Genomic DNA, 13922 nt, shown 5'->3' with positions numbered 1-13922 from the left:
TTTGTCTAGTATTTGTGTTTTCTTATTTATTATAGACAAACAACGTAGTTGAAGGATGGATGGAATAGCGCTTCAACGACGATATCAAATGGAGGTTGGCGGAATTGTAGAGTGAAGCAACGTCAATTCAAGTTAAAGATCCAATTACAAGCTTCTTCCGCAAAGTTTACCAAGTCATGCTCATTGAAGACCTTCATCAAGCTTGGGTATATTTAGTATAGGTTTATATTATGTGTGTTTAATACTCTAAGCTCAATATCATATACACACACAATATTGGATTTTCTCACAAAATGAGCTATTTTGAGAAAACTTTGTGATATTGTTTTATTGACCATGTTTACTTTATATTCATGTGTTATAATGTTTATGAAGACATTTCATAAAGTTTCAATATGCGTTTAAACTCTTTTTGTCAAAAACATGTTCTTAACAAATTCATATTCATGCATGTTTTTACAAAATAATGAGTTTTCACAATTGAGAAATGAAAATTGAAAATTTATTTTTGTAACATGTTTGTTTTCATGTTTATAAATATTTTGCAAAGTTTCATCAAGTTTGGAATTGATTTGTTATGTTTAATGGAATTTACAAAATCATGTTTTTGTTCGTGCACATGTTCGTGCATATTTTACAAAACAGATGAGTTTTCATAAATGGGAAGTGATATTCAAGAAATTCTTTCTTTGACATGTTTATCTATATGTTTAGAAACGTTTTTCAAAATTTTACTATTTTTGGAGTTGATTTACTATGCCCAATTGAATTTACAAAATCGTGTATGTCAGCAGATTTTCAGAAACTGTATATCTGTGTTCAAACATTTATTTCTCTCAAATGATAAATAATTTTTCATAAATTCTTTCTCTAAAATGTTCTTCTACATGTCTACAACCTTTCCTCAAAATTTCATAATTTTTAGAGTTGATTTACTATTTTTAATTGATTTTACAAAGCCAGATATGTAAATTTCCAGAATGCTGAATTTAGGGGTATTTTGGTCTTTTCAGCCTATAACGGCTAGTAACGGCTAGTTTTTTATAGTTTCGATTTTTGGTAGTTTGTGGCTGGTTTAAGAGGCTATAAAAAGCCCTCAACTTTCATTATTTCTCATGGATGTTTAAGATAGTTTTAAAAAGAGTTTTATAAGTTTGTTTAAGGGTTTTTAAGTTTGTTTCAAGAGTTTGTTTATGAAGAAACTTTCACAAGAGCTTGAGGAGATCATTCCTTGGTGTTTGGGCATTCAACTCTTCTCCCTCTCTCTCTTGTCATCTTTAGAGAAGTGTTTCTAAACTCAATCTAGCTTTACATTTATATATAATTGTTTGATTATCATTTTATTAAGCTAGAATTTATTTGAGTTTAGTTTGATTTGATTTACTCTTTGTTTACACACACAACCATTGAGCTTATTGTATTTGCATACATTATATAATTGGGTTGTGGGATTGTGTGACATTGAGTGTGAGCCTACATTGTGTTCTCACCTTGTATTAGAGAACAAACACCTTGTTATTATGCCTAATTGTATAGATCACTTTGTAATACACTTGTACACCGAGAGGAGTGTGTGATGAGAGTCGGGGATCATCCCAAGAGGAGTAGCGTCGGTTGACGAACCTAGGGAAAGGTTGTAACCGAGCACTTGAGGGAGACACGGCTAGGTCCAACACTTGTGAGGGTGTTGAGTGGGTTTGCAAGAGTGAGTTGTAGAGTTTTCGGTTAGCTAGAAAACCGAGTGTGTAGAAGTTCCGGCTTCCAAACCGGGTTATGATAGTGGATTTCTCCCCGGGAGTAGGGAGAGGAGACGTAGGACGGAAGGTCTGAACTCCGTGATCATATAGTGTGTTTGAGTGTGCTTTGGCGTTCATTTATATTTATGTTCATATCTTATATCGCCATTGTCATTAGCTCATTATCTATATCATCCACTATCTTGTTTAGATTGTTTACCCCTTGTGTTGTTTATATATTCTTGCATATATACTTTGCTATATATCTCTTTGCTAGGATATATCATATTGTATATTGCTTATCCTAGCTCATATGATAACTTGTTAATTAGTTTTTATTGGCATATAATCGGATTAGATTAGCATAAGACCCTAATCACCCTCCTCTAGGGTCTAACATATACGAATCGACCCATAAGTCATGAGTCGACCCATGACTGTCATGAGTCGACTCATGAAGTCCTTTCCTGCTATTATAACACATGCATACTTTTCTTATACGCAGTCCTCGTGTTGGACTATAATCCATTAAAGTCCTCTTGTTGGACTATAATCCATTAAAGTCCTCGTGTTGGACTATAATCCATTAAAGTCCTCGTGTTGGACTATAATCCATTAAAGTCCTCGTGTTGGACTATAATTCATTTTAATCATGTTTTAGATTTTTGCTAAACCTTGAGCATGTCACGTAATCAAATTGGGTACATGATATATTGTATTAGGCTGGGACATGATAGCTACCTAGGTTGTGCATGAGACCTATTGTAGCTTTGACATGTTTACATTTTTTTTTGGTAGAGATGAGTATGTATTCTTTTCTTTATTTATTGCTTATGACCAACCTCGGGTTTAATATTTAGGGATCTACAATTTGAGTTATAAGGTATATACATGAGGGTTTCCTTATTTGGATTATTTCGCTCGACGTACCTATGCTCGTGTTGTATTTCCCTAAGTACTAAAACCCATTAATGTTTGTGTAAATGATTTATATTATTATGTATTAACTGTATTTTTATAGACAACGAGCCCTATCCCTTGGGGTTGGTTGTGATGTTGCTCGCTAGCGCTTTGACGCTCGTTGTCCCTCCCCCTTTCAGGTAACGAGCCAGGAGCCCGGAGAGTCGCAGGTTGACGGCGATGCACTTTAGCTTCAGCCATCTATTTTAGTTATATTTTCTTTGAGCTCCACTGTAGACTTCTGTTTAGACATTTGAGAGTTTTATTCTAGAAGTTGTAAAGGCTGTGTGCCTTATTTTCTCTTGTCAGACATTTTGTATTTTGAGACTTGATGAGAACTCCAGTTTATTTATTTCAAACATTTATTTGTACTCCAACATATTAGATGTTGAAATATTAATTTGATCTTTATTATTTCATCAGTTGATTCTTGTATAACATTTTACTTGCTTTGTACTACACCTGTTGTTGACTCCGCTAGAGAGATAGAAATTGTGATGGTGAAACATGTTATTGCACGGTGTGGTACATGGCAGGTTTGATATTTCTGGTTTCACCTCGGACTGCAGCCTTGTGTGAACCCAGGGGCGTCACACCTGCTGTGCTGAAGGAGGATTTCGAAGCTACTGTCGAAACCTACACTGATAGTAAGTCATGAATTATGGTGGAAAGTATATGATATGAAACTGATCCATATACTTTCTACCATTGCAAAATATCTAAAGCATTTTCTTGACATTTAACTAAAGAAGCAGATAAATATTCATCTATTTCAAAAACCTCCAATGATGACGATCCAAGTCCAGATCCACCAGTTAGCTCAGCTACCATTGCATACCTATCAAAACTTACACTTTTACCTCGAGATGAGCTCGAAGAAACCGAAGCTGTAGACTGTTGTGTAGCTACATCATGTCTAGCTGCATACTCATCATATAAGGTTTAAAAATAATTTCTAATAGCTAAATGATGAGTAGTAGCAGTAAGGGTGGTTCCATCATCTAAGTCTATAATCTGATTACCATATAAGGATTGTAACAAACTTCGAAGGCCAATATCCTTCAAGCATGGATCAATAAGAACCCCCAAATCAAAAATATGAGGAATAGGCCTAAAGTACTTATTAAATTTGCTCTCCATTTAAAAAATCATAGATCCAAAAGTATCATCCATACGATATTTCCCAAAAAAAATTTGAATATTTAAAATTTGTAAAGCAGCTAAAGTAATGGTTGGATAATAACAGCCAGATAATAACATTGTAGCATCATAAAAAACTTGTAACATTTCATTTAAATTACATATAATTGTCCATTTTTCTTCAGTTATTCCATAAGTGCTACCAGAACTAGAACTAGAAGCATAATAATTTATAAAATCAGTTATAATGTCTTTATATTCTATTGCTACACTTAACATTGTATAGGTGGAATTCTACCTATGGTCAACATCTTTTGGAATTAGTCTGGGCTTTATATTTTTTCTTTTACAAAATTGTTTCTATCTTTTAAGTCTTTGTTCAGAAGCATTATGCATATAAGCAACCTAGATGTCCAAATATCAGAAGTTAAAGAAAATTTACAGTTTAAAATTTTAAAATAAGAAATTATTTTTCCTTATTCCTCCTGATAATATTTTAAAATATCACGTTGACAGGTTTGACGAGAATTTTTTTAAAATGCAAGATAAAAACCATCTCTAAACATATCTTCAAATTCATCATCTTCTACTAATTTAAAAGGAAGGTTTTTAAGAATGATAAACCTGATTACGCATTTCTTGGCTCTGGCAGCGTCATAGTTCCAACTACCGAGACTACCAGAAGAGGAGGATTGAGAAATCATAGATTGTCAGATATCACCTTGAGGAGTCTGGTCTTTGTTGTGTTTATCTAAATGACGTTTGAGGTGGTTGGTACCGCTCTTATGATGAGCTTAAAAAATCTTGCCACACAACGCACACTTAGCCTTCTGGGTGAGGATCCTACCGTGTTCATCCTTGGTGACGTCGATTTTCTCGTAAAAATTCCACACATCGGATCTTGGCCTTTTAGGAGCTCTTGGTGCAAATTCGTCGCACACTTAACCTTTTTTGGTCACAACGGTCACTTGACCGTTGTGACCGGGCCGGGCCGGGCTGGCCCGGCCTGGCCCGGTCCGGATTTTTGCCCAGTTCGGCCCGACCCGGTCCGGATTTTTGCCCGACGTCGACGCTGTTCAAGTAAAACTAGGAGCAGCACTAGTCTGATGTTTTTTTTTATTAAAACAAAATTCTAGCTGACCTTGTTTTCACCAGGCATGAGTTGAAATCTACTTCTTTATTACTAAAGGAGAACAATAAAAAAGCTAAAATGAACAGTAAATTTTATAATTTTTTTGTATTTACCCCTCAATTCTCCACAACCGTCCATTATTGAATTAATTCACCCCAACCGTCCAAATTCGCACGTTTTCAGAACCAAAACCCACGTCAAAGCTTTGATTAACAGTTAATGAAAACCCACGTTCTCTCTCCCTCTCTCTCTCTCTCTCACATTCCCCATTTTGTCTTCTCTTTCTTCCGAGGAGCGGCGTGAAGCACTTCCCCCTTTCTTTTCTCTGCTGATTTCCTTTCCTTCCCCTTCCTCCCCTCTCTGCCCTCTCCCCGAACACAACGAGGTCTCCGTCCCCATCTCCTCCTCCCCCTCCTCCGCCCAATCCCCCTCTGCCTCCTTCAAAGACCGCCTCATCTTCGGCGACCCCACCAAGTCTTTTGAAAACTCCCCTCTCCCCTCTGAAGAACAAAAACAAACAACAATGGCATCTGAAGAAACCAAGAGCCCAAAAAACCCATCAAAAGAAACCAATAGCATTCTCAGCCCCGGGTTCAGGTCAGCGGCGGCCATGGCTGGCTGGGATGAAGGGGCCCTTCTCCTCGCTAGCCTCATCGTCGAGGATACGCCGATCAGGGATTCGAGGCACAAGAAACGACCAAACCATCACAATCTCAAGTCACCAGCTTCCACAAACTCATCTTTTTTTTTCCTTCCTGTTTTTCTTTCAAGTTTGTTGGGTTTTATTGAAATGGGTGTTCTGGGTTTTGTAGAAAACGAATATCTATATATGCAAATATTTTGCTTGAGATTTTCAGACAATCTATGAAAACACCCAAGAAACAGGGGAAAAAACATAAATAACAAAATCAGAGAGAACAAAATGTTGTGACTGATGCTTTGAGAAACCAAACCAACGAACGCCGAGAGAAAGACCAAACAAAACACAAACACCAAGGTTTTACAGAGCAGAATTTAGCATGCTATTAGAATATTTCTATGAAATTTGTTGTGATCTGGAGTTGTGATTTTGATAGTCAGTTGTGGGGTTTTTAAGAACTACGAATGAGGAAAGTCTCTGCCTTTTTATGGTTTGTATGAACTTTAAGTTGGGATTCACCATTGCATGTAGCTGTAGGTGTGCTACCGAGAATTTTAGTAGCAAGATACATATGGAGAGTTAAATTTGTTTGTAGAAAATGGGGACTTTTTGCCTTGATGATGGGGAAGAGGATGCCAAAAAAGGTTGTTTTTTTTTCTAATTTTGTTTATTTTAATAATCTGATTTGGGGACTTTTTGTTGATCACTATTTAGTTGGGCTTCGTTAATCGTATCGGGTTTTTGACTACAGACGTTGCTGTGAAGAAAAATGGAGTGGGGAATGTTGTTGATGATGATAGTGATAAAGGGAAGAAGATGAAGGGAGAACAGAATTTTGGTGAGAATGCATGTTCGTCTGATAATAATAATAATGGGCTTCCATGTATGGATCGGTTGAGAGAAGAGCTTTCATGCGCTGTAAGGAGATAAATCTGTTTGGTTTTATATACATTTTTGTGCTTCATTGATTTGTTTCCATCAATTTGTGAATTGTTCTTTGATTTGTGTTTTTGAAATTTTTGAAGATTTGTTTGGAGATTTGCTTCGAACCAGTGCTGTTTAGTAAATTTCTGTAATTACACATGTATGTAATGTATATTCGTACCAGTGCTTTTTAGTAAATTTAATAATCTTACTTATTGAACATAAATGTCAACTTTGCAAACAACATATAATTCTTTGAATTGAGAACGATGCTGAAATTAAGAAAGACAACAAAAAGTGTTATCACAGTAGCGCAAGTGATGCATAAAAATATGTACACATAAAACAAACCAAAAGATTAATACTAGCCCGTGCTTTGCACGGGTTAAATACTAGTATATATATATATGCTCAAAGGTTGGCTTTTTATTAAAACCCTTAACCGGACTTTAAAAAAACCAAAAGGAGAGAGGATAAAAAAAGAAAGGAAAAAAAAAAAGAGCCGTTAATATTTTAAGAGCGAGAGAGAGGAACTGAAACTGTAATAAAGGTCTCATTTTGTCATTTCTCATCCCTTAGAGCCAAAGTTCCTCTCTGTACAATTTGGCTAGCCTTTTATTTTTATTTTCTTGAAATTCCCCAAAATTTCTCTCCTTTCGCTCTCCCACTGAGATCGGCCGTAATGCTCAAAGGTAGAAACTTTCCCCTTTCTTCTTCTTCACGATATCTTTGTATTTGGTGAAATTTCTTGATGGATCTTTTGTGTTCCTGAGAAATTTTGATCAAAATTTGAGTTGCCCCTTTGTCGGTCTTCTTTAATTTTGCCGCTTTCCATTTTGAATTTCTAGTTGTGGATGGAAATAATCAGTGGGACAAGTTTTGGGTACGGTAGAATTGCAAGCGAAAGAATTGTCTATACTTTATAGGTATTTGTAGATTTTGATGTGATCTCAATAAGCATTATTGGTTCCGTTGACTTGATAAAATTTGAAACTTTGATCCTGGGTTTCTTGAAAAATTGTGGAGGGCGAAAAGTTGATTAATTATGAGCATAGTTTTTTGGTATTTGGCTGTATGGTTTGTTTGAAGGGGGATGTGACAGATAGATTGAATAATTGACACAGTCTGTAGATGCATCCAAGTCTACTGCATCTTACATCTTTCCGAGGTTGTTAGGGTTATGCTTGAAAGGGTACAAGGTAACATGAGTTAGACTTATGTTTCCTGTGAGAAAGAGCCTTTCATGGAGTATTTAGTAAATTTTCAAGGATAGATTATGTATTAAAGTGCTAGAGTTAGATTTATTTATTTTTTTAAAGAGGGATTGCATGCAATTTAGGTAAGTTGGTGTGATGCCAAGTTGGTGCGATGCCTGTCTCATTTGTTAACAAAATTACATTCATGTAATTGAGGAAGAAAACCACAATCATCAGTTTTATATTAAATATCACAGTTTTCTTCAATGAAGAGAGAGTATATGTTGTAGATTCGATCTAATAAGTCACATTGTCTGGTGTTTTACAAGCCCATGAGTATATGAACCTCCTTATTCTATTGATAACATAGAAAGAGAGTACTTTTTAATCTGAGTCGATTATTTCTGATGAATGATGATAGTCTTCAGCAGTTTCTTTCTTCACGCAGAGTACATTCTAAACTTTCTTAAACTAAATGTGTTTTTAGTGGATGTCTAGGTTTTGTAGTTTGATTTGATGTATTTTCTTGAACTATTTTGGTATATTCAAGTGACTCTCTTGAAGTTAAGTAGTAAAGAAAGAAGCAATGCCATGAGATCAGTCTATAGATTGTTGTATTGTTATTATTTTTGTATGATCACAAGAGATTCATCATTGTATGATCATTTAGAAAGACAATGTGCTTTTAGTAGAAAATGTTAGGTTGTTGACTTTGTTAAAATTTCGCTGGTCTCATATGACATTGAAGTTTACCACAAGTAGCTTATATTAGCCCTGATTATGTTATGATTATGCCTGATATAATGAGATTCACGATATTGGAGGATGTTGAGCTTGTAAATTCTGAATTGTTGATAAATAGTAAATGTTAATGTTGTATGTAGTTTTGGCAAGCCAGGATTTGGAGGGTCTCTTAAGATTAGTTTATCGCAATTTTATTATAATTTTTTTTAACTTTATCATAGTTAGCATACTTATATCAAAAGTTTATATGACTTTGCCATCAACTTGCTTGACATGAAATACACTTAATCTGATGATAAAAGCTTTTGCTATGCTTAGAATGTAGTAAAATACACCACTTTATAATATATGAAGGCAACACTTCAGCTACTTTAGGATTAAATATTTTTAGTTGCTGAAGTAGGAAAAAGATGGGATGGAGGCAACTAAGAAAGACGTGTTAGTAGTTTGTTATATCGCAGATGACCATTAACAACTTTGATGTTTCGTTTTGTTTGATTCTTTTCTCTTTCTGGCGTGCCCGCATGTGTGTTGGGGTGGGTGGGTGGGTAGTAAACTGAAGTGTGAAAGAGTTTAAGAGAAATTCTCTGTTGAAAGAAGGTGAGCGACACACTAGCCGGTATTGTAGCTCACTAATTTCACTTTGCTGCCATCACCTTCATTTCATTTTTCATGTGGATACACCTATTTTCTCTTTTAGGGATACATCTCCATTAATAGGAGGGACAACAACAATTCATGAAGGCCAAACAATTGATGAAATTTCAAATAACGAGGTTGATGGAGATTCCAACACATGACGGTTCCTTCCTCACTAGAGAATGTTACAGCATGAGGAGATGTGCATGACAAAGTGCATGTTACACCAAAGATGTTCCATACTCAGCGGCGAGGAGTTGTATCTTGACAGTCCAAGATGCAAAAGTGTATTGCTTTATCCGTAAAAGAAATAGACTATATCATAGCTACAAAAGCAAGTAAAATATTGTGGATGCAAAGGTTTATCAAGGAAGGATAGATACGTAATATATGTGCTCGAACAGTCAAAGCGTTATTAATATTAACAAGAATAGCACGTAACATTCTTGAACGAAATGCTGGTTACAAGATGTAATGAAAGGGAAGCAGTTGTTGCTGTGGAAGATCCATATTCACAAGAATCCTGCTGATATGATGATGAATGTTATTTCTAAGAATAAGATTGATCTCTACTTGAAGCTAGCAGTGGTGGACCTCTCTAAATAGTTGGGAGGGGAGAATTGTAGTGGTCCCTCCTATTGATGGAGGTGTGACCATACAAGAGAACGTGGGTATACCCACATGAAAAATGAAATGGAGGGGATGGTGGTAAAGTCAATTTTAGGGAACTACAATACCGGCCTAGAGTGCTGCTTACCTTCTCCAGCGAAGAGACACTTTGGTTTTGTGCCTATAAATGTTCTTCGTTTCCTCCGGTTGAAGGCAGAACAACAACATTCAACCCAAGCCATAGAGACCTGAGTTAGGGAGAGAGAAAAAAAAAGAGAAGAGAGTATTTTCACCTGTCTTTTGTGTTCCTTCTCACGTGTAGAACAAGTCTTCTTTCCTTTCCTATTTGTTATGAGTGTACCTCTAAAGTGTCTAGGGATGCAAGTATCTAAGGAAGAAATTTTGCATACTTATTATTTTGATATTGGAGATTTTTCTAGGCTAGGTCCAACGGTTTTTACCTTCAGCTAAAGGGTTTTCCATGTTAAATGTATTGGTGTCTGCTGAGAGTTTCCTTTGGTCATTTGTTTTTCTTTTTAAATTAATCCATTTTATTATAGAGGAGAATGGATGAGTAGGATTCATATATCTATACCCAAAAAGTTTGGTTAAAAGTTAGACACTCATGGGGCAAAAGATGGAGATCCAATGGATATCAGCAATGATGGAGAATATGGTGTTGATGCAAGCTTGATTGGATCTGCCTTCTACTATTCGATGGTAAATTCTGATCTTAGAGTAAAATATGTCACCATGAAGATATTTCCAACTTGTTTTGATTATTATATCTTCTACCTTAGCCAAGTTCTCTTGCCGAGATTGTAGGCAGGATGTTCCTACATTCTGGTGTAGCCAGTCCTATTTCTTCATTAATCAGGAGATGCGGTTTTTTCCTCCCTTGCTTGCTTATAGGCTTATAAACTAAGATGTTACAACGATTGAACCTGGTATACTTATCGGGAAATTTCCTCATCTTAGGTCATGTTTACTCATTCCTTGACTAGATGACCTTAAGTTTATAATAGCAGGGTCCGCTGCTGGTAAAGTTACGTGTTTACATCCTTGTTTAGATTACCATTTTTTGGTGTTGAAAAGAGCCTTAGCCTTACATACCATGTAAAAACTACTTTTCACACACACACACACACCCCAAATGTTGCATTCTTATCCTGCAGTAATCATATATGAATATGTATTCTTTCCAGTACTTCTGCCGTTTTCAGTTATCATTCACACAAAAATGGTTATGGAGTTTTACTAACTGCTATTACTACTGTTGTTTTTTGACATTCTCTTCAGCTTGTTCTAGATGACTGATCAATACACCTCGTTTCACTGTGAAAATACTAAGCTAAGTACCTCTGAAAGCATAATGTCAACGTCAGCAGAGAACTCACGAAATTCTAAAGAGAAAATAGCCACAAATGATACCATAATGGCATCAGTTGGTGCTAAGAGGCAGCATCCTGATTCCTCATTGAGCTCATCAAGCCATCAATCTCATGTTAACAGAGGAGTAAATGGTCATCTTGTATATGTAAGGAGGAAACTGTCACAAAATGTGGATTCTTCTAGTTCCTTATTGTCAATGAAACTTGACAATGAATTAAAACATGAGCTCAAAGTGCAGCAGGACAAAGCTCAAGAGTGCAATAACGAGATAGTGGATACAAGAGGACCAAGTAATCTAGACTGCAAAGCTCCCGATGATCCCAAGAGGCAAAGCAATCAAGACCCAAGTCCTCCGATTGTTCCACTTGATACCCAGGAACTCGTGAATGATGCAAATGCTCCAGTTAATCACCAAATTGCTCCAATTGATCCTCAAAGAGCAAGATATCAGAACTCCAAATCTCCAGCTGATCTTCAGAGCAACCAACACAGTGAAAAGACAATTGATCCTCAGAGAGTGAGCAATCAATATTGCAATGCTCGAGTTTGTCCTCAGGGACCAAGCAATCAACACTCCAAAACTCCTCCAGTTGATCCTCAAAGATCAAGGACTCAAGACTGGAAACAAAGGTATATTCAGCTTCAAGCATTCTTGAAGAACTGTGAACAGTCAAGTTTAGAGGATTATAAACAGAGTAAGTTTGTTTGTCATCTCTTATGGTACAACGAATTTGCGAAATGACGAATTTACAAAATTACACTTCTCTAACATATTTATATTTCTTTTGGTAAACAGTGTTTCGGCCTAACTGCTGTTGATCATAGTAGATGTGCTCTTGAGCTGGAGAAAAGAGCATTAAATCTCTTACTTGAGGAAGGTAATGCAGCATTCTACTGCCCCCCACCCACCCCATACCTATAACTAGGAACTTGTTGTATGCATATTTTCAAAGTCTCTACCACTACACCAAAACTCCAAAATTGTGGTGAGGATTGAGGGTTACAATTTTATATTTTAGCACTTATATAAGTTATTTTAAGGGTAAACTTCAAGAAACTATCATGAAATATCGCTGATTTTTCAGAATGCTACTATAAATTTTGTATAATTGAAGAAACTGCCATGAAATTCTATTAAGCATTCACTTATTGCACTTTCCAATTTTTTTGAGGGTTATGTTGGAGAAATATATTGGGAGCGTGATGGATTATATTTAGAGGCACTCAAGTTTTTGCTCACCACTCTCTGTTATTTGGAGAAACAACTATTGTGAAAAACAAAACAAGTAGGAGAGGAGAGTTAGAAGCGCCAGTAAGAATGGCACCTACTGCATTTGGATTATCCAACAGGTTATCTCAAAATGGGCCAAACTTCTTGGGGTTTTTTTTTTTTTTTGAATTTACCCATTTAAATTCATGCCTTGCCCCTCGAGGCTTAAACTCAGGCATAAACTTTTATCCAATGATGCTAATATCTGATTGTTTTCCCATATCCTTTGCAGGCAAAGAGCTGCATCGAATGCAAGTTCTGAACATTGTAGGTAAAGCAAAGTTGCAGGATCATTCTTCAGAATCTTCACCCGCAACTCAAATCTTTGCTGCACAATCTCAGTTCCAAAGAATGGAATCAATGCATAGTCACAAGTCACCGTTTTTAAGCAATGTATTTTGATTTAGGCCCCTTATTTGGATGACTACCTTGTCATTCTATTATAAACTTTTCATGGTAATGTAAAGAGTTTTGCTTGGCTATCTTTGTAGAAAGGATTGCTACTGTAGTATATTTAGTTATTCTTGAAGAGGGCATATCTCACTTGAATTAAAGAGAGGTGGAGACAATAATTGTAACTTCTGTTGTGCTACTGAATGTCGTAAAATTTCAATGCAATAGGTAGCCTTTGAGCATTGTGTTATACTAATTTTGTTATTTATCAGGTATCTTCCATTGAGTTTGATTTCTTTGTCCCCTCTTTTAAGTCAATATCTCTTGCTCATCGTCGGGCCTTATTTCCAAGGATTTTCAGTAGTTTGTTAATTGTTAGAGCATCTCCAACGGTACTCCATTCCTCTATAAATGGAGTACCATTGGCTCCAATGGTGCAACTGTACCACCCTCTATATTAAGAGGGTGCTACAGTAACCCTCTATATTTGAAGGGTTTGGGCTCATATAGAGGGTACCCTCTATATTAAGAGGGTGCTACAGTAACCCTCTATATTTGAAGGGTTTGGGCTCATATAGAGGGTGCCCTCTATAATACTATTCATATATTTTAATTTTTGAAGGGTTTGGGCTCATATAGAGGGTGCCCTCTATAATACTATTCATATATTTTAATTCCAATTTTGTCTTCCCATCTCATTATAACTTTTCATAAATACCAATTGTATCCTTAAATATAATTAAACTAATTATTTAGATTAATATAATTTTAAATTTACTCGTCTATTTTAAATAAAAATTATATCATTGAAATTGTCTTTCCGAAACCTTCAAAATGAGACTAATATTTAATACTTTTAATATTAATTTTAAATTTATCATTATGAAATATTAAAGTACAGAGAATTTAAAATACATCAAGCTTAAAAAAATTACATTATTCTATTACCATGTCTTTGCCATAAATATTCAATGAGTGCATTCCGAAGTTCAAAGTGAGCCTCCCGATCTTGGATGTTCCTATGTCGAGCGAGGAATCGTCTTAAAATAAACTAATTTTAAAAATATTTTATTAACGAATATTTTTATTTTATTATATTAAAATAAACTAATTTAAAAATGACTCTAAAAATATTCAATATTAATCT

The 13922-nt window shown here is 35.6% G+C and overlaps 1 protein-coding gene across 2 annotated transcripts; it reads left to right on the top strand.

Annotated features, from left to right (window-relative positions):
• LOC109849846 lies at positions 7023 to 13027 on the top strand. Of its 2 annotated transcripts, none has more exons than XM_020419731.1 (5): positions 7023 to 7224; positions 9173 to 10440; positions 11020 to 11807; positions 11909 to 11990; positions 12615 to 13027. In XM_020419731.1, exons 3-4 carry the CDS (start codon positions 11030 to 11032, stop codon positions 11929 to 11931), a joined length of 801 nt encoding a protein of 266 aa, XP_020275320.1. In that variant the 5' UTR covers positions 7023 to 7224; positions 9173 to 10440; positions 11020 to 11029; the 3' UTR covers positions 11932 to 11990; positions 12615 to 13027. The 2 variants fall into 2 exon arrangements, with proteins under 2 accessions (XP_020275320.1, XP_020275319.1); XM_020419730.1 differs by lacking the exon at positions 7023 to 7224 and adding an exon at positions 12285 to 12462.

The sequence above is a fragment of the Asparagus officinalis genome, chromosome 7, assembly GCF_001876935.1.
Source record: "Asparagus officinalis chromosome 7, Aspof.V1, whole genome shotgun sequence".
NCBI classification, from domain to species: Eukaryota; Viridiplantae; Streptophyta; class Magnoliopsida; order Asparagales; family Asparagaceae; genus Asparagus; species Asparagus officinalis.
This window is presented reverse-complemented; position numbering and strand designations above follow the sequence as displayed.